Source organism: Trematomus bernacchii, unplaced genomic scaffold, assembly GCF_902827165.1.
Source record: "Trematomus bernacchii unplaced genomic scaffold, fTreBer1.1, whole genome shotgun sequence".
In the NCBI taxonomy this organism is placed as follows: domain Eukaryota; kingdom Metazoa; phylum Chordata; class Actinopteri; order Perciformes; family Nototheniidae; genus Trematomus; species Trematomus bernacchii.
In genome coordinates this window covers 2,068,592-2,089,528 of record NW_022987767.1, presented here as the reverse complement: position 1 = coordinate 2,089,528, position 20,937 = coordinate 2,068,592, and the positions used below count along the sequence as shown (strand labels likewise).

The following is a 20,937-nucleotide window of genomic DNA, read 5'->3' as shown; positions in this document are numbered from 1 at the left end:
AGTGCAATACAAGTTTTTTTGTCCCTACAATGAAAATGAATATATTAGATACTCCTTTACACTTATTTTACAACATTAGTTACTTGGCAGGTTCATATAATAACTACAAAACGTATCAACTTGTGAATTATGATGTGCTATTATGGATTAGGTTACCTGGCAGTATAAAGAGAGAGCTTCACTTTTACCAGCTGCATGATTATAGTTAAGTTCACCAATTATAATTCAGACATATAATACACAGTTTAGAATTCCCGTCCATTCTCTGTAATGGTCCTTTAGGTATTTTTGATTATGTAACTTTAGTTAAAAAACGAATGAGGGACTTTTAATCATAACAGAGTATTTTCAGACTGTGGTATAATACTTTTACTTAAAGGTAGGGTAGGTAAGAATGGAGAAACCAGCTCGAGTGCGCTAGAATTTGAAAGTACACAACCGGAAAAAATCTGCCCCTTCCTTCAGACTTCCTTACAGAGCCCCTCCTCCAACACACACGAACGCGCACATGACCAATGAGGGCACAAGATAAGTTTGTGCACAAGATGGAAGGCTGACAGGCAGGTAGGCCATCCAGTTATTTTAGCCGGGCCGGCTCAGATGATTGGTCGTGCTTTTTACAGTACTACGGCTTCCACAGATGACATTTTTTTATGTATTTATTGACAAAGCATTTAATTTATTCATTGCTATCAGGATGTTAAGAGCATTCCATGGAATATAACAAAAAGTGTTTCTGAAGTGAATTACCTACCCCACCTTTAAGTAAATTATCTTAGTACTTTTTCCACCTCTGATGAAACCTCATCAGATCTCCATCAGACCATATCTGTAGCAGTTGTACAGGCTCAAATGAAAGGGCACTAACCATAAAAGACCTTGTTGTGTCTAAATTGGTGTACTTCTGTGCTAATATGTGCTGTTTTGAGTGTGTCCTAATGCAAAGTATGGCAAAATGCACTATGAGTACCTTAATGTTCTTCTCATTACGTTCAACCCTGTACACTAATCTGACTCAAAAACCGCCATCTTGGCTAATGGAAGTTGCATTTGTCAACACAGCACTACACAAATAAAGGTTGTATACGTTTTTTTTCTTCAATACTTAATAAATTGGGTTAATCGAGCAATCTGCAATCATATTATATAGCTATTGCTACAAGCTAGCTAGCTATCCAACTGCAGCTATTGTCACTTCCAGTCAGGGCACAGCAGCTGTGTGCGATTCCTAAACTGTAAAAGTGTTCACAGTGTACAACATGAAAAGTGACAGGAAAGCATCCACATTTAGACACTAGACTTCCCTCATTAGACAGTCTCTCTAACAGGTTAATTTGAGAGTGTCACTGTGAAATCTGAGATGGACAACAAGGGTCGAATGGACAGAGTTGTTATTCATGCAGCGACACTAACTGTGTGACAGCGTTTCCCTCTGTAATCAGCAGCAACAGGTCGCCACAACACACACACAACCTCTGTGGTTTGGTGTGTATGTAAAGCTAAAATAACAACATCATTAAGCCAGAGAAAGAGTACAGCCCAAATGTTTTGAATTACATTTGAATTTTCATGATAAAATATTTAAAAAACGGTTTCTTGCCACAAACTGAAGCCGCAATGGGACCAATATGAAAGCCAACATTTAAATTACCTCCAGAAACTCCAGCAAAGAAAACAGTGAGCTGCTTTATTATGGGAGTATAATGTAGCTTCAACCATAACTGAGACATAAAACTAATAGGTTACAGGCCTGGTTAACAACAGACAGCAAGGCAGAGAAATAAGCTCTGCAACTGCACTGCAAAAGGATCCAAAAATGTTGGAAGAAGTATTCAGATCCCTTCATTAGTTGAAAGGTGCTATATAAATAAACTTGCCTTGCCTTAATCAAGTACAGTATTTGAGTAATTGTACTTAGTTACAAAAGCATATTTTCCTTTGAGCCTTATGTTCATCAAGATTCAGTGTCTAATTGTCATATTGCACAGTAGCTACAGTGTAGATATGGCAATGACAAACTGAAGTCCCAGGTTCCTTCAACAATGCAACATGAATATACAGGACATCAAACAGATACAACCAATAAAAAATAGTGCAAGAAATAACAGAATAGAAATGAAATAGTGCAAGAGAATGTTGCAAGATGTGCAAGTAATTACAAATTAAATAGAAATAGTGCTAGAAGAGTCTATATCACATGTGTCAAACTCAAGGCCCGGGGGCCAAATCAGGCCCTTGGTGGATTTAATTTCGGCCCGCAGGATAATCTTTCATTCCTATTAGATCTGGCCCGCCGGTATATTGCACCTTCACTCAATCCTGAGGAGTTCCTCAGCTCAGAGCCTGACCCCAAACATTGATGACCTTGCACCCAAGATGAGATGCCAAGTATCTGGCTTGAACTAGCATCACAGAGCAGCACACTGAGTTTCAATGGATGTTTCCTTCTGCACTTTTTCTCTCACGACAGCAGGGCATGTTTGGTTTTCTCTTTGAGGGAAATAGTTTTTTTGAAGCTGTTGTTGGCCTGTGGAAAAATGTAATCATAAGAAATGACTCCGGAAAAGCTGCAGATAGAGCCATGAGAAATGAATGCAACTGATTATTTAATGTTTAATGTTGTTTTTACAGGCAATAATTTAAGCTTTGTTAGTTCCAGGTTTAATATGTGCAATAAGTTCATTTCAATAAGTTCTGCAATAAACATTGAACCAGTCCGTACCCATTTTTTTTATTTTGGCCCACTGTGTATTTGAGTTTGACACCCCTGGTCTACATACACGTAAATGGAATGAATGCGTATAATGTGTACAATTGTTTTCCCTTATTTTGTGTCTGTGTTTGCAAGATCTAACCTTTTTTTAATTGGTTACACCAAGGAAATGAACGTGTTGGGAACACTTACTAATTAGGGTTTAATCATTTTTATTTTTTAAGGTAGTGTTAGGTGTTTTTTAGCTTGTAAATTGTTTCTGCATTATCCATGAACTCTATTAGATTCTACATGTGTTAAGATATATTGTTATTACTTTCTGTATAGTATCCCTTTTCTCAAATAAAACTAAACTTTTGTAGGAGCCTCATAGCGCCATCTACAAAAGTGTATCTATAATGTTTGGTTTTATTGGTATGATAAGTGATTATCGAAACGAAATCATACAATTGTTTCTCCATTATCTCTGGGTTGGTAGCTAAAATAGCTGAGAAAATCCCAGGAGGGAAAGTGATGAAGAAACTAATCTCTTTTAAAAACTGCTGATGAGTTTGAATCCTCAGATAATGAGTCTGTCATCTGCGGCAGGAAATACATGAGTAACACTTGCAGTCCAATGCTTTTTCCGTAACAGCTAAATGTAGACCCATAAATCAGAATTTAGCTTCCGTTATTAATAATAATTCACCCATTCCCACGCGTAGGATCAGCATGTCGTGCGTGTTAACAGAGGAAATGTGATCAAGGCCAGAACCAGAGATCAGAGGGCTTTCTATCTTGATTAAATCTACATTTTGCAAAGATTGGGACTGGATTACAGCGCATGGGAAAAGCACGGGGTTAACAGAGCGAGGTCAGCATCAACCAGCTCTTTCTCTAAAATATGTCTCTTCGTTAAACCCTGATCAAAAGAGAGTTAAAGTGACACTGAATGCAGACACACACACACAGCAACTCAAGTCCCTCCAACTCGGTTCTCACAGGTGTGTTTTCACCGTGTGAGTGTGTTGAATAAGAGGTCAGAAGTACAAATATGTCCATAATGTAAAACCCAGGGTCTCTTTTTGTAGGGTAGAAACCTCCTCATGACCTCTGCTTCACTCCTTCACAGCACACACACTCTGACGCTATGCTGCCCTCTGCTGGTCACACACATTACTACATCAGAACAACTGCCTAAAGAGATTGTATAGTTCCTATTCAGTACATCTAGAGACTAAGAAGAGCCATACAAAAAAATCTAACTAGTGTTTCCAGGAGATATTATTGTCGTTGCCGCTTTCACATAGAAAACCGTACCCTTTCCATTGTCCTTATAGTCTACGAGGACAAATGTAGAAACGTATTCAGACCTTCAGTTCGAAATGTATTAACATATATTACATTGTAATTCATTCCTTATGCTTCTTAGTGTAATCCTATTCAAAAGTTATTCTGCAAAGAGCTTATTTCCCTTGCTGCAACTAGGGCTGTGTACTGGCAAGAAGCAGGGCAATACAACAGTAATTATTCATATATTGCAACGTTTTAAGGAATGCCTATTGGAGTAATGTCATATTTTACCTTAGTGGCATAGTGGACTAAGCTACAACTTTATTTTAGTGTATAACCCTGTGTTATGATAAATGATCCTTGTATTCTGAGATGATCGTCCAAGCAAAGTGTCGACCGATAACACACATAATCTTAAGGAAGTTCATGATAGCACTTTTGGCAAAACACGTGACTCAAAGATATTGAAGTGACTGTTATTTTGGATATATTGATTGTTGTGCTTTTATGTATGTCTTAATGTGTGCATATGTACAAATGTGTCTGTTGATTGTGTATATACACATATATAGGTAGGTATATACATATTTTTATATGTCTTTGTTATTGTATTCGGGATTGTGGGAAACTGAAAGATTGACAATAAAGTTGACTTTGATGTATTATTTATACATCTTCATAGTGTACACACGCTTGATCTGAAAGAAATGGGGAAAGCCATGGGATAACAGAAGAGTCGACGCTGGCTTGTGATTGGGTTTAAAACATTTAAAAAAGCACACCTACCGAACATTTTCCCGCTACGCAGAGAGAAGTTTCGTTCTGTCCGCACGGTGTCCCGTCCGTCACTTTCTCTGACTGTCGAACATAGAACCTGAACCCAACGGCTCGGCAGTTCAGTTCACAGTGCTGATCCTCGGGGACTGGGGGGGGGGGGAATAGGAGAATTTGGATTATCATTTTATTTGGGAAAAGAAGATAAAAGACAATGAAAAACTTAGAATTGGCAGTTAAATATACATCTGTACATTTAGTGAGAATGGAATACTTTTGATCATGTCTTGATAAATACAACTTTCAATATTAAAGGTCACCTATTATGCAAAATCCACTTGTTCATGTCTCTTCTACATCAACATGTGTCCCCTCTGTGGAAAGAGACTCTGAAAGCTTCAGGAACAAAGATTCTCTCTCTTTTTGTCCTGATCCATTTATATAAAAACCTGTCTGAAAATCAGCTGATCAGATTTTGGCCACTTTATGATGTCATAACGATGTTTTGGCTTGTGTAACCATTAGCCAATCACCAACCAAGGTAACCCCCCCACCTTATCACCTGAATCTCCTCCTAGAGCACCATTGAGTTCTTCTTAACCAAATATCTCTCAGAGGGGCGTGGGGAGGGGCTCCTTATTTTCATCTAAAGTAACAGACAGAGAATCAGCACTTTTGAAACAGGGCTGAAACAGAGGGGATTATGGGATGCTGCAATGATCTGTTTGGTGTTTGGAGCCAAACACTTCAGAGACATGTTTGTATATATCTGAGACCTATAATATATTGATGAAAAACAGTATCATAGGGCACCTTTAACATAAAATTCAAAAATGCGGTTGTAGAAGTGTAGAGAAGAGAATAGTAAATATATATTAACACATGTTGTAGCATGAGAATATGAAAGTACAGGCCTTTAAAGCCTGAAGATATAGGGAATTATGTCACTTTGTTACTTTTACAACCAAAACACAGTACTGCTATCTGACCCTGGGACTTTAATGAACTTTACATTTCAAAGCAATAAAATAACATAACATGTATGGTTGCTTTGTGCCTTGACTGCTGCTTTAATACTGCAGTGAATGGCAACATACCAAACATTTGCAAGCAAAAACATGTGTATAAGTACCCTAAAGTAGCAGATAATTGAGTGTTATACATTCAGAATGATTTAGAAAGAGTCTGATGAGTTCAATGACTCAGTGTGTGAATGATATTCCAATTGGGCTTTACAAGTTAGAACAAAAGTTTAGATGAAACAGACGTTAAAATCCCTTAAAGGCCAATAAATAACTTTAAATCCAGCTCTCATGTTTCAACTAGAGATTCCCTTTTTAATGTACTGACATAAAGCAGGAGTTAGCGACTACAAAGGATCCTGGTGCCTGTTCTTTACATTTCGTTCAGGTGCTTTATCAATTAGATATACTATAAGCCCCCTGAAAAGCAAAGTATTTCTTCAGCAGATGTACAAGGAGAACATTTAAGCATTGTTCAAGATGGGTGTAAAATAATCCCGACTAATCCTCAAACATTTACCTGAGTTTATTTAATCCTTACATCTGCATTAGCCGTCAGTGGAGGTCTGCAGCACAAAGATCTCAGGATACTCTCGTGTTTGACAGGATATTAATCTGCAGCCTGGTGTTTACATTAGTGTTCTCACAGAAATTACATTACAGGAGGTGTTTTGACTGTTGCCTGGATACTTCAGGTGAGTGAGGTCAGAGAGTGTGTGTTAGTGAATGTTTCTAACTGAGCGTACACACACACACACACACACACACACACACACACACACACACACACACACACACACACACACACACACACACACACACACACACACACACAATGCAGCGCTGCACAACACACCTTAGTTCATACAGGTCAGACAGAATATGATGTAACTGACACTGTAAATGTGATGAATTGTGAAAAGTGTGGGACATTAAGGTGGTTTAGCCCCGAGTCATTTTAGGGTTTTAGGATCCTGACTATCTCAGAAATCTCAGCAGGAAAGATGTGGGTACATATTTTAAAGGTCCCATGTCATGGCCATTTCTACTGATCATAATTCCATTGTTGAGGTCTACTAGAATAGATTTAAATTGTGCAATTTTCCCAAATCACATTGGTTTCTCATACAGCATCTCTGTATAGTATGTGTATTCACTCTCTGTCCTAAACGGCTTGTTGGAGCTCCTGCCCCCCCCCTCCCTGTGAGCCCACTGTGCTCTGATTGGTCGGGACGTTGCGAAGCTCAATGATCTGGCTTACTGGTGTGGTTTCCGGGTCGGTGATACAGCGAGACACAGCTCATCCTGAGCACACACAAACACTCACAGCCGAAGTCAAAACAATAAGTATGGCTTGATATTGAGTAAGAAAAAGGTTTATAACGCTGTGAGAATGGGTCTGCGGAGAGCATTTCTCCGCCATCCCAACTCGTCTATTACCAGCGTTCAGGGAGCTCTATGCAAGTCAATGGGGACTCCCTGTTAGTTAGCCAAGGGATCCTGGTGTGGGAGGTGCTCCGCGGATTGGTCCATTTGGGCCAATCCGGTCATTTGTTGTTGATTTGGGTGTTCACACGTCACAGAACCCAGGAAGCAAACAATGGAAAAAGAGAAATCCCCAACGAGGCGTTCTGGGGCAGCATAGACAGGTCTTTTCTGTGTTAGAGTTTTACTCGCTACAGGGTGTACTTTGAGGGTTTTTGACTCTGCAGACCGTTTACATGCAGAAAAACCTTCATAACACACAAGGGGACGGGTAATAACCAGAAAAGCATGACATGGGACCTTTAAGTCACTTTATAAACACATTTTCATAAACAGACTGAATGTGGTCCCTGTCTTATTTGAACTCTTTATTATTGATCTGTTAGTCCACCAAATTACTCACAATGTTGGAGCTATTCATTGTTTGATAGTGTTACATTTAAACATCTCTTTTATTGCTGGTATGAATACAGTAGTTTGATGTTTACTCTGCGTCATCATTGCAGTTCATTTAAGTAGCTGTTTTTGAAGGCAGCTTTAGGCACCAGGTGATACAGAAGGTAATTATTTGTATGAAGGAGAGATTGGCAACGGAAAGAGCTATGTTTTTGTTATCAGGGCAAGAGAGGAGGAAAAGGCATTCATTATATGTCTGGTTTGAGAGTCGAAAATTATGAAAATAAACCGGAGAAAATAAATGAGGTTGAAATGTGTGGTTCTGAGAGTCTGTGTCTTTGTCCCCCTCAGGATAAATTGTTGACCATCATCTGGACTACATTACAATTTGTCAAGGACTTTAAGTAGGTTCATGATTTGATAAAAGGATGGTCTTTATTGTCCCCAATAGGAAAAACAATTTGCTCCCCTCCTGACAGACAATATAATACATCATTAGAAATGGAAACCACAATACAGAAAAGGATGATGACCAAATATTAGAAAACCAATTTTTACTCTGTACTTTGTGTTTAGTGCTGCTAACCCAGTAAATATTAGCTGCTAAGCATTCGCATGTTTCCTTTTAAATTGTCATTAAGTCCAAGCCAAAGTATCTTTAAATGTGACATGTTCACATACTGTACAATAACTCACCCTCGTTGAAAGGTTCCCACTCGTACAGTCTGCCCATGAAAGGTTTGTTGTTGTGTGAAGAACACTGAACAGCCCGGATGTGTTTGCTGGATGGAGGGCAGGCCTGAGGAAGGACCAGAAACATCACACACACACACACACACACACACACACACACACACACACACACACACACACACACACACACACACACACACACACACACACACACACACACACACACACACACACACACACACAACGACACACACACACACACACACACACACACACACACACACACACACACACACACACACACACACACACACACACACACACACACACACCACACACACACACACACACACACACACACACACACACACACACACACACACACCACACACACACACACACACACACACACACACACACACACACACACACACACACACACACACACACACACACACACACACACACACACACACACACCCACACACACACACACACACACACACACACACACACCACACACACACACACACACATAAATCCTTCTGTTGCTGCAGCAGGCTCACATCTCTCATTGTTACACTGCCATTGAACTTCTCAGTTTTAACAGTTGTAATCCGGTGATGTAGCTCAGTTTTCTTGCCAAAGGTCTTTAGATTACAATATGTATAAAGGCTTGCCACTCTGACATCCTGCTATATCTCCTTTGTCTAAACAATCCGCGGGTCTGCTTTACTTTGCTTGAACATCTCTGTCATCGCAGAGCGGAGACAATTTACAGAACCAGACACTGTTTGAATTTACTTCAATGCACAGGATGGATTCCCTAAAGTCAGATCAGATAAGCAGAGCCAGCACACTTTACAGCTGCTGTACCACTGATAAGGTTTGCTAAAGACTACTGGTTCACCCATATGAAGAGACCCAGTTGAAAATATTTAGTGTAAGTATTAAATGCCTTTTAAACTTAACATATGTTTGTATTTTGGACAAAAGGCAAAAACTGAACTTAAGATCTCTTTTTTGCATTGCTAGTCAGTCCAGAATGACCTGAAACCCCACAATGCCTTGCAAAGCGCTGCATAGCAACACCTGCAGTGGGTCTTAGGCCTAGGCTCCACGGGGACGAAAACGGGTTGAATCCGCATATTTCTCATGCGTATAGCCCTTTAAGCTCGACGACGCCGTAAGGGAAACGTAGAAACAGACCCCGCAAACGACAACGGGTCCAAAGGTGGATAGATCTGGGAACGGAGCGCTCTGGGGGGTCCAACGGGGCCGTGGGGTCGCCTATACGGTCATCCGTTTCATAGCCCCGCCTCTCCCCGCCTCTCCCCACCTCTCCGCATACCCCGCATCATTGCTGATGTGTTTCGTTAACAACAACAATAGCTATTTTAATTACCTCTCAAACTACCTAAACTAGTTATAAATATGTTTATTTTTACTGTCGAGTCATCATTACTGGATCATCTGCTGCATGAGACAGACACTGACGCTGTGAGAAGAGAGGAAAAAGAGATAGGCTCTGTGTATTTTATTATCATATATCATTATATCGTCGTTATTCATTTGTTTTAAAGCTCAATAAATAACAAAGAAGACCTTTGACCGGCACTTTTATAATTTTGTCCGGAAGATTTAAACTTTAACACACGCTGACTGGCGAAAAACTCTGCCCGGATCCCTCGGCCCCCACCGCTGAGAATAAACAGAAGTGCAGCCATGACAACCATTCTTCTTCGCTGCTTTTGTGGAGGAAGTTGCAGCTACAGTTACAGCGCCACGTACAGGTTCGGCATATGTACTGCAGCTTTTCCAGCGGTTGGATGTAAACGGAGCCGTCTCGTGGAGCTTGACACAATCCGGTATATATTGCGTGTGGGCGGAAGGTTTTTTGCGGTTGCGTTTGTGTTACTCCGATGCGTTTTGCCGTATGCGTTCCCATGGAGCTGGGGCCTTAACTGTAAACTCTCTAGCTGTGGCCCCACAAACAACAATTGTACACTTTAGTAAATGTTCTGTTGCACTGTGGAAAAAACTATTATGTCTACTTCTAATATTTCTATCTTTTGCTCATTGTGCTTATTTTAAATGCCGATGGCTAGCCAACATGCTAAGAATGTACATAAGCACACAATCACACACTTTCCTGTGTTTTTCAAATAAATATGATTTGATACTTTTATAATTTCTTATTCTAATAACTTGCATACATTTGGAAGTCATATTAAGTGTGAATGTTGTACTGTTGGCAGGGCGTGGGGCATTCAGTTTTCATTTCCATTGCCAACAACTACACGGCTGCTTTTGTGCGTATGACAATAAAACCGTTGAATCATAAATTCAAGGTTCAAGGCTTTTATTGTCATGTGTGCATAGCTACAGTGTAGTTATGTCAATGAATATCTTAGGTCCCAGGCTCCTCCAACAGTGCAACACACAATAAAACAGATCAAAGAGTGCAAGTAAATACAAATGTGAGGCGGCAGTGGCTCAGTCTGTAGGGACTTGGTCTTGGAACCGAAGGGTCGCCGGTTCACGTGCCGATTGGACCAAAACAAAATAATAATAATGGAGTGAGCTGGTAGCTGGAGAGGTGCCTGTTCACCTCCTAGGCCACTGCCGAGGTGCCCTTGAGCAAGGCACCTAACCTCGAAACTGCTAAACACAACAGAGTGGAGAAATGTCTTCTGAAATAGTGCAAGAAGAGTCTATATACAAGTAATGTTGAATGTACATACGTTGCTGTTGCAGACCCTGTGGTGCGCCTGCTCCCCGCTGCAGGAGGAGCCGGGCAGGGGGCTGTAGGGTCTCTCCGGGGGGGATCCAGAGGTCTGGAGGCTGGATCCGGGCCCCTGCTGGTCCTGAGTCTGGGGGCCAGAGCCCGGCTGGTAGAGGGGGGCCCAGACCTGGTTATTCCTGGGTGGCATGAAGGGTCTGCCGGGGTGATGGAGGCTGTTTGAGGGGTTCTGGTTGTGGTCTGCAGTGGGGGAATGGTGTTGGTGGTGTTGTTGTTGTTGTTGTTGTTGTTGTTGTTGGTGCTGGTGGTGACGGGCTTCAGCTGCAGGGGAGCGTCTCTGTCTGTGAGGGCGAGTCGTCTCTGAGCTCCGACCCGGGTGCGTCTGCAGAGGAGCAACATGAGGAGCCGACCCGTAGCCGTACCGCCCCGGGACGATGTGAGGGACCCTCCTGAAGACACACACACACACGGAGATCAACAACCTACTGTACACACTAACACTTTATTCATGAGTCTCAGAAGATGTATTCAGATGCTTTAATTCAGTAAAAGCAGTACTACCAACTTAATACAAATACAAAATAAAGTAAAAGTAATACTCTGTTATAATTAAAAGTCCTGAATGTGAAATGTTACTTACAATAGGAAATATTTTAAGTATTAAAAAGTACTTAATGCAGAATATTTTGTATTGAAAATAATACACTTATTAAAAGGAAAAGCAACAACTCTTAATACTTTAGAAGCTGGAAAATATATGAAATATTTGCACAAAAAAATGACTAAACGATTATCATAATACATCAATTATGTATCACCATTAATTGTCAGTCAATTGACCAATCAGCTTATAGTTTTGGTTACACCAGTACTTTTGTTTCTTCTTTGTGACGAAAATATAAATAATTTGTAAAGTAACTAATAGCTAAAGTACCAGGAGCTAAAAAAAGAACACCTAACTAAAGTAACGTAGCTCAATGCTGTACTTAAGTGCAATACTGGAGTAAAAGTACTTTAAGTTACTGTACACCACTGGATGATATGAAAGTGTCTGGAACTGTCAACTATAGCAAATATAATTGCCTCCTCTTATAACCAAGCAGAGATTGAACAACTGAAGTCTTTTGGATCTTCTTTAATTTGAGTTGTTAGCTAAATGTCCTCTCTTTCTGAGGAAACTGACACAACTTCTGAGGAGCGTCCTGCCCCCGGTAGCAGGACTCTGAGGGGCTTTTGTCGAGTTTTGGGCTCCTAAAGTTCCAACTCAAACAACCCCCCATTACTCATCTGTCAGGGCTATTTGTTTAAAGGCAGGCACAACAGGAAGGAGGTCACAAAGCTGCCGAGCACAAGCCGAGCCTTTGACTTCGTCATGAAAGAGTGGAGGGCAGTCAGAGCGATGGCTCCAAAGAGTCACTTTCAGACCGAGCTGCTCGGCATGCAGCACAGACACAGTCTTTAAGGACTTCCAGGTCTAAACAAAGACAAAACCTACTAATACAAGACTGAACGTAGTTTTTCAATGACCATTATGATATAAAAATGACTTCAAACAGACAGTGACATGTACTTCTTGAGTGTTTAAGTTGTAACAGGCAAAAAAGATTATGATTCACAATTCAATATAATAGCTCAATAATTATGAACCTATTTGCGCCTCCTTGCAGAGCTCTTAAGGCAGCAGCTATTGAGATGTAACAAGTTAAAGTTGTTTGTTGTTTTTTTATGTTGTGGTGGTGGAAAGAGCTTTTTAAAACACATCTACAATATCCTATTGAAATTCAACTTGTTTTGGATTGGGTTATGGTGAAGGCCGTACAATATCATAAACTTAATTGTCAAACTCGTCAACCATTAATTATTACCCTTTGTGCTCCGCATGTGCGTTTGTTATGATTCTTCATTTATTTTGTTAAGTGTTTATTTTCTCACCTGTTAACATGCAAACATTTCCTCCTAATAAACTCCATGATTGAGCTTTCATTATGAATATGTTGCTGAACAGAACAAATGTGTGTAACCTACAGAGCCATTATCTCTATTGAAGAATGTGAATGTGTTAAATTATGATTTCTCTTCACATGTCAGGTGGTTTTGGGATTGTTATTTGGATTGGATATTATTTGATTAGTTTTGTCTCCTGTTATCTAATTGTTGTCCAATTGTTGTTTTTGAATTCCCTCTTTGTATTTCCTTTCGTGAGGATGAATTGTTATGTAATCAACATCTGTTATTTGTTTTGTTCTTTTAGTACCAACCAACTAAATAAAATGTAGAATCGAAATCACAGCTTTGTCAAATCCCATATGCATGATTTCAACACCTGAGTTTTTGCGGGGGGTTTTAGATCTTAATTAATCGTATTCCCCTGTGCAGGACGATGATACAGTACCTCCGTCCTCCAGGCCTCGCCTCCTTCCCCTGCCTCAGATCTCCTCTCCTGCTGCTGTTTGCACTCCTCCCTGCGCTGCGGTGCAGAGGAACGGTCGGCCTCAGCGCCGAGATGATGTGTCCCGGTTGCTGGGGGTGAACACCCTCTCTTCTGGAGGGGTATTGTGACGGCGTGTAAACAGGCAGACAGGGCCGACTCTGCTCCTGAACTCCTTTTCCACAGGTCCTGGAGCAGGCTGACCAGGAGCCCCAGGCACCCCAGGATCCCTGAACTTCTCCATGCTCGGCCCTGAACTCCTGTTGGGGCTCTGGCCTCTGAGAAACCTGCAAAAAAAACGAGATTAATGACACCACAGGGCGCAAAAAAACAGGACAGTGCCAGACAAAGTGGATGCCAAGGATGGATGGTAAACCTCCATCAATGAGACTTTAATCTCCTTAAATTATGGCCTTGTATAAAAGCTTCAGCCGGTGACCTCATCGTCCCAACACTGTCCATGAAACAGACCTCTGTTCATGCTTATAAAGCTCTGATTTGGCTGATTACTGGGTGTCTGTTAGTTGCAGCTCCCCTATTGGCTACCTGCGTTTCTCACTGTTGACTCTTTGGCTCTGTGCGACGTATTAGCAGTGATCACAGCAGTCTCTGTTTAAGGAACCTGCCAGGAGGAGGCCTCTGCCAAGTCAGATTTATCCGTGGAGCCGCGTGGAAATCCTGCTCTTTAAGGAGCACTTTGTCCCCATTCACTGCAGCCTCTCCGGGCGAACACATGGCCGTAGTAAAAGCTGAGCTGCCTTTGACTTCTGGCGAAGAGAATACAGAAGCAGGAGGAGGGAGAGTTGGCAGGAAGTGGCTCTGCTGTCAATCAGCCTGTGCAGCTATTCAGATCAGACCCTTTGTAACTCAACGCCACTGTCATCTCCAGGGTCAGCCACAGGTCACACAGCTGGACTCCTGGTTGAGAACACATGGAGCCGACTAGCACGCCTCCCTCTCTCTATCCTGAATGTGTAGTTGATCTGTCAGTCTTCCTCCACCAGGAGCATCCACCCCTTTCCTCTGAGTGGTGCCTGTTGCTTCAGAGGTCAAGAGGGCTCTGCTGACAGCTGACAGCAGCCCTCTCTGTTTCAGAGCTGCTCACTTGTTAACTTCAAGTTGGCAGATTAGCACCACGATCACTTTCCCCCTGGGAAAACTCTCACTGTTCACACAGAACCCTGCTAGGTTTGGAAGTCATATTTGCCCCTTTTGTTTGTTTGTTTGTTTGTTTGTTCACCATGTAAAGCGGCCTTGGGTCCCTTGAAAGGCGCTATACAAATTTCATCTATTATTATTATTATTATTATTAATAGATTCTTCACTGGATTATATGATATATACTAAGTGTCTATACTGGTCTATAATGTTTTCATATGTATACTACGGTCTATAGTGTCTATATCCTACTGTATATATATTTCTATCATCTCTATAGTGGATTGCACATTTATACAACTGTTCATAGTTTTATACGTATAAATATTGTTCACTTTAGTTGTTCATGTGTCATATTTCTAGATAATACCTGCATTTAGTTGTCCCAGTACTTTTGAATCTAATCTAATGTAATCATTTACAGCGGTATTTGTCTATGCCAACAAGACACGATCATGCATGCCATCTCTAAGAAGATTAGGAAGAAGTTCCACTCTTCTGTGCCAACCAAGCGCTTAGACAGAGAGATAAAACAACAAAACTCCTGGAAATATTCAAGGGAGGTCTTGCGTCGTGTGTGTGTCAAACAGATCACATACGAGTCAGCACAGATATATTTTCTTCCAACACTTGCTACACAACTGCTGCTCACCTTCCTGTGGTCTGTGGTGTGTTGGCAGTGCAGGAGGTCGGACCAAAGCAGCAGCAGGAGGACAGAAGCTCTGAGGGAACAAAACAAAAAGATTACTGGTGATACTGGTAGTTTTATTAATGTGGGATAATGTTGTAAAGAGGCCCTTTTATGCTTTTGGGGGTTTTCCCTTTCCTGTAGTGTGTTATATAGGTTTTAGTGCATGTAAATGGTCTGCAAAGGCGAACATCAGAGCAGAATAGGCTCTGGTTTCAGACAGAGGGTGAAAAGAGGTGCTGCAGCACAGGCAGTATGAGAAAAATAAAGAGCTTTTTGAACATTAAAGCATGGAGACATGTCACAGTTGAGACACTACATACTGATATGAACCTGAACATCAGCAGGAGAGGACTCTTTAAAGTAGAGACACTACATACTGATATACACCTGAACATCAGCAGGAGAGGACTCTTTAAAGTAGAGACACTACATACTGATATACACCTGAACATCAGCAGGAGAGGACTCTTTAAAGTAGAGACACTACATACTGATATACACCTGAACATCAGCAGGAGAGGACTCTTTAAAGTAGAGACACTACATACTGATATACACCTGAACATCAGCAGGAGAGGACTCTTTAAAGTAGAGACACTACATACTGATATACACCTGAACATCAGCAGAATATGACCCCGTTAAAATCAAGAATACACATGGCATTGGGATCCTAATGAAGTATCGCCACATTTTAAAGGGTAATGAAAGAATGACACGGTTACATAGGGCTGGGTGATGAGGGGAAATCAAATATGATGATATTTATACATCAATATAGGGACGATTTTGTAGGTTTTCCCTATTGATGCTTTTTCATAAAATATTCACAAAATAAAATGTTTGATGTATGATCCTTAGTTAGGTGGATTTAATGAGTACTGATCAGTTAACCCTAATGCAGTCTTTAAAACCAGGAAAAGACACTTGTTCCGTAAAACGATATCAGAAATGTAAGAAGATATTATCAAGTCTCATATCACGATTTTGATATAATATATATATTGATATGTTGCCCAGCCATACAGTTAAATGAAAATACAATCACATACATACATTTGCATTTAAATAGATATTAGGACAGACATATTTTACAAAAACAAGTTCTTGAAATAATCACGCTGAAATTACCTGGAAATCCAGACACAGGCTTCCTGCATAGCTCCTGGATTCCTGAAGCACACTTAAGTGAAAATAGAGATGTTTACATGAGCATGCTCCAGAGTGGCAATGACACGTTTTAACACAAATGCTGTCTGTGTGGCCGCAGTGCAATGGCAGTGTTAACTTACATCCTCTAGAATATCACAATTACACACAAAAAAGGAGAATAGTAACAAAATGACTTTCATATCGGTGTGTTGAAATATACCAGGAATGTCAACACCCTGTCACTTTTTCACCTGCCACTACATTCCTCTGCCTGGCAGCCTCTAAGACACTGACTCAGGAAAAAAATTAACGACTTGTCGCCACTTGACCATGTGAGTTGACCTTTCTGACCTCTGACTCCTAAAGAGGGAGCCCCCCCCTGCTGGAAATTAGACAGCAGGTCTGTACTTTCACTTTACCTCAGCTTCGTCTAAAATTAAGTGCATTGAACCAGACATGATGCTCAAAAAGTTGTGCATACTTTGAAACGTGCAAACCAGGTTAAAACACACATTTGTAATGATAATATAAAGGGAAACTCACGATAAAAGCTAATTAATAAATCAACATTAACAGTGCATATCATAATGTCGACGTACCTGCAGGTTATAAATGTTTTGGTGGAGTGTTTCCTACTACACTTCACTTTTAATCCAGTGTATCCAACTATCCACGCGCAGGTATCCTCATGCTCGAAACTTTAATCCAGGTGCAGATTCAGAGCGTCCCGCCGGAGATTTTGGATTAAGCCATTTACCGGTAAATGAGTAAATCCGTATCCAGAGCAGTGAATCAAATCCCGGTGCGGTAGAGAGTCCTGACCTCGGTCATCGTGGGGATTCCGGCGGTTCTGCTCATTTTACGCTCAAAGACAAAATGACAGAAAGCTGGAAACTCACTGCAGACTGAAAAACAACCTCTGCTGCGCCCTCTGCCGCAACAACCACTCTCTCTGAGCGTGTGTGTGTGTGTGTGTGTGTGTGTGTGTGTGTGTGTGTGTGTGTGTGTGTGTGTGTGTGTGTGTGTGTGTGTGTGGCATGTCCGTAAGTGTGTGTGTGTCTCCTCCTTTTACCACTACGTGAGTGGCGTTTACCGTAGACAGATTTTGATGTTGTTCTTTTCTACCGCTCACCCAGCGTCTCTCTCGCAGTGAAGTGTCCATGTTGGAGCCACAGGTGAATGATCTCATGTAACAACTGAAGAGGAACAAGAGCTCAAACACTGCATGGAAACTCTGATGGTGCGCAAAACGGGATTTGTGGGACCTTTTAGCATTTAAAAACCTAGAAATCCTTGAACCAATCAACTTCATTCAGTTTGGACCATAGACTGTATAAAGGTTTGGACTTGTTTTTCGATTGGACTGCTCTGTTGTGGCTAAACACGTGACCGGAATGTCAACGTGTTATGTTTTATGTATGACATCAACTTGGAGTTATTTTTGATTTACCAAGCCCTACAACTTTGTTAACACGGAGTAGAAAGCAGCAATCACACAAATAAACACTAGGTTAAAGGGTCAGTCTATCTAAAATCATAACGAATATATTTGTTATTATTATTATTATTGAATCATTGCATCTGTAATTGAACCCATGTTGTCCAGCCCAAGTTGTCTGACCTTTAAATAAGTGAGCACTTTTTGGGGCATTTCTTTATGAGAATTTAACTTGTTTTGCCATATTGTTTTATAAATCTGTTTAGGCTACTATTGAGAATGTTAATATGTTTTACTTTATGTGCTTAAAACGATGTTTTCTAAATAGCTTTAGTTACTGAAATGAGATTTCTCCCTCAGAAAGCTTAGCTATAATTCAATTTCTTCCAGTGTGAAGTAATCAGTAACTTGCAAAACATTCAAAGTTTCTCTCCCAACACTGCCCTGTCTATCTGGGTCGTATGCCAGTGCCTTCATATCCATACTGTATGTAGTGTCTCTACCAGTGGGGTTGTTATGTTAATGTTGCTCAGGAAATTGCCTCAATACCCAAATGTTTCCAAACCCTTCACAGGCAAATCAGCCTCCAATTAAAGCTGTTTGATGAATTAATGCACCGGAGGACCCATTGAAGGCCACTCATACGAGCTTTGGAGAGGACTGAACAAAGACATACTACACAGAAAACAAATATCTGCAGACACTCTAACAGTATGATACATTGTGCATTACTTCAAAATGTAAACAAGGAAATACATTTGTACTGGTTATAAAACTTGAACCAACCAGCTCCGGTAGCTAAAATAATGTAGATATTTAAAAAACAATCTTAGAAAAAAGCTAAATATTTGTTTTTCCAATCAAATGTTAATGTTTCTTTAAGTATAATGCATTTTTAAATGTATAAAGAAATGCAAATACAGATCTGGATGGGTTATTTGTTGCTGTGCACAGCTTACAGTAAACAATGAACTTTGAGATGGAACGAATTGTCCAAAGTGTTGGAAAGAGGAAACGTAATGGGGGGTAAAGAGTAATGGGTTCATTTAAAAACAGTAGTGTTTTTCACAAGCATGGGTATCAAATTAGCATGGCAATCTCCATATTTGGTTATTGATTGAGACAGCTGACATCACCATCAAATCCTTAAACCCCTCCTCTACCAGCACAACACACTGAATAAAAACAACAGATTGATTGTGGGTTATTACTCACCAAGACAAATGGACGTTATGTTAATGTGTTGAGTCTTTTGAACTGTGTGTGACTTCTTTCCAGCGATGAGATATTGTTCTCCTTCTGCCTCTGCGTCTGCAAGCTGTCACTTCTCAGTGAGTGCTGTTAGTGTTTTGGGACGTTGACAGCCACAGTCCCATAAAATGACAAGATGTGTCAGCACAAAACAATGTTGTTTATCACAGTGGCTGAAAATAAACGTGCTGAACCAAGTGGTTTCTTGTCAGAGAAGAAAAGAGCAAACATCACTACTGGAATCATGTTTGTACGAGATCTGATGCCCCAGAAACCAACACATTATGCCATACTGTTTAAAGTAAATATCTGAGGAAAGGTTTTGTAAATTTGTCTGAAAATCTGGTTTGGATTAAACTTGCTTGAGACAGTGTACTAACTAACTGGATGATTGAGACAGTTCACAGACAAGTATAACACATCTTTGAGAGCTTATTTAACTGCAGTGGTTTAATCGTGGACTGCCCAGACTCCCCGCCGTTTTAAGTATTTTACTGGGGAATTTGTTTGTTTGGGTGATTTTTGGATCATCCCATAACCGGAAAATGTGGTATTTTCTAGAGGAAGCCGTGTCTGCCTTATCACATGTACAGTATCTCTAGAAATGAGGCGTGTGGTGCAGTGGGTTGTGCGTTGGTGTTCAGATCAGGGGAGCACAGGTTCAAACCCCACTGCAGTCAGCATGTCGTTGTGTCCCTGAGACACTTCACCCCAAATTGCTCCTGTGGGGATTGCCCACAGTATTGAGTATGTAAGTCGCTTTGGATAAAAGCGTCTAACAAGTGACATATAATGTAATGTAAAATGAGGGGAAGAATGTCTTAATAATAAATTAATACATTTTATTTTTATCGCGCTTTTCTAAACCCAAAGACGCTTGACATGCATTCTAATTTCTGCAACCAATAGACTATCAAAAGGCCTTACATTACATTACTTGTTGGACGCTTTTATCCAATCCCCACAGGAGCAATTTGGGGTGAAGTGTCTTGCCCAGGGACACAACGACATACTGACTGCAGTGGGGTTTGAACCAGTGCTCTACTGATCCAAACACCAACGCACTAACCCACTGCGCCACAGTGCCGTTTCTTTGAACGGCTCTCAGAGTTTCAGAAGTCAAATTCTGTGTGTTTTTGTCCTGCTGAATAGTTGGATTTTCTGATTCTTTTATATCTTATGACTACGTTTAGATAATGAAAGCAGTAGGAGGGTTGAAATGCTGCCCCCTAATTGGTTGGAGTCCACACCTTACCCAAGAAGACAACCAAGTAGCACGGAGAAGAGACCAACATTTTTTAATATGCATCCTGATGTTCTGTAAGTCAAATACCTGTGAGCAAGGCATTGATCTCCAGTGGAGTGGATGACTCTGGACATTAGTGCTGATCCACTCCTGATGTTTTTTGACACTCCATCCCCCTGCGGTTTCTCCTCCAGGACTTTTGTTGTGTTCTCCTAAGGCATACCTGATTAAATAAGGGTTCAAATGTTCAGTTTGAGTGAGGGGAGCAGGTGGTGAGAAACTGGTGAAGCCTCTACGCCTTCAGGGACATTCCTGACGGAGTTCACACCATCCAGAGATTCTTCATGGTTTCTCTGCCTCATGGGAGTAAAAATGTTATATAATGCTGTCCTTCAAAGTTACTGTGAAGGCTGAAAGAGGAACCAGAAGAGATTAAGACTGGAGCCACACGAGAACGGTAACGCAAACTAACCGA

At 40.9% G+C, this 20,937-nt stretch overlaps 1 protein-coding gene across 1 annotated transcript in view; it reads right to left on the bottom strand.

Annotated features, from left to right (window-relative positions):
• LOC117496685 (thrombospondin type-1 domain-containing protein 4-like) overlaps positions 1-17,397 on the bottom strand; it is a 58,685-nt gene extending 41,288 nt beyond the window's left edge. The window contains exons 1-7 of the mRNA XM_034148410.1: positions 17,127-17,397; positions 16,507-16,558; positions 15,337-15,406; positions 13,491-13,813; positions 11,100-11,547; positions 8,359-8,461; positions 4,772-4,908 (exon numbers count right to left, since the gene is read on the bottom strand). Of these exons, the coding sequence (XP_034004301.1) occupies positions 4,772-4,908; positions 8,359-8,461; positions 11,100-11,547; positions 13,491-13,813; positions 15,337-15,406; positions 16,507-16,535 (1,110 nt within the window). The 5' untranslated portion in view covers positions 16,536-16,558; positions 17,127-17,397. The remainder of the gene's footprint in view (positions 1-4,771; positions 4,909-8,358; positions 8,462-11,099; positions 11,548-13,490; positions 13,814-15,336; positions 15,407-16,506; positions 16,559-17,126) is intronic.
• Positions 17,398-20,937: the final 3,540 nt, after the last annotated feature.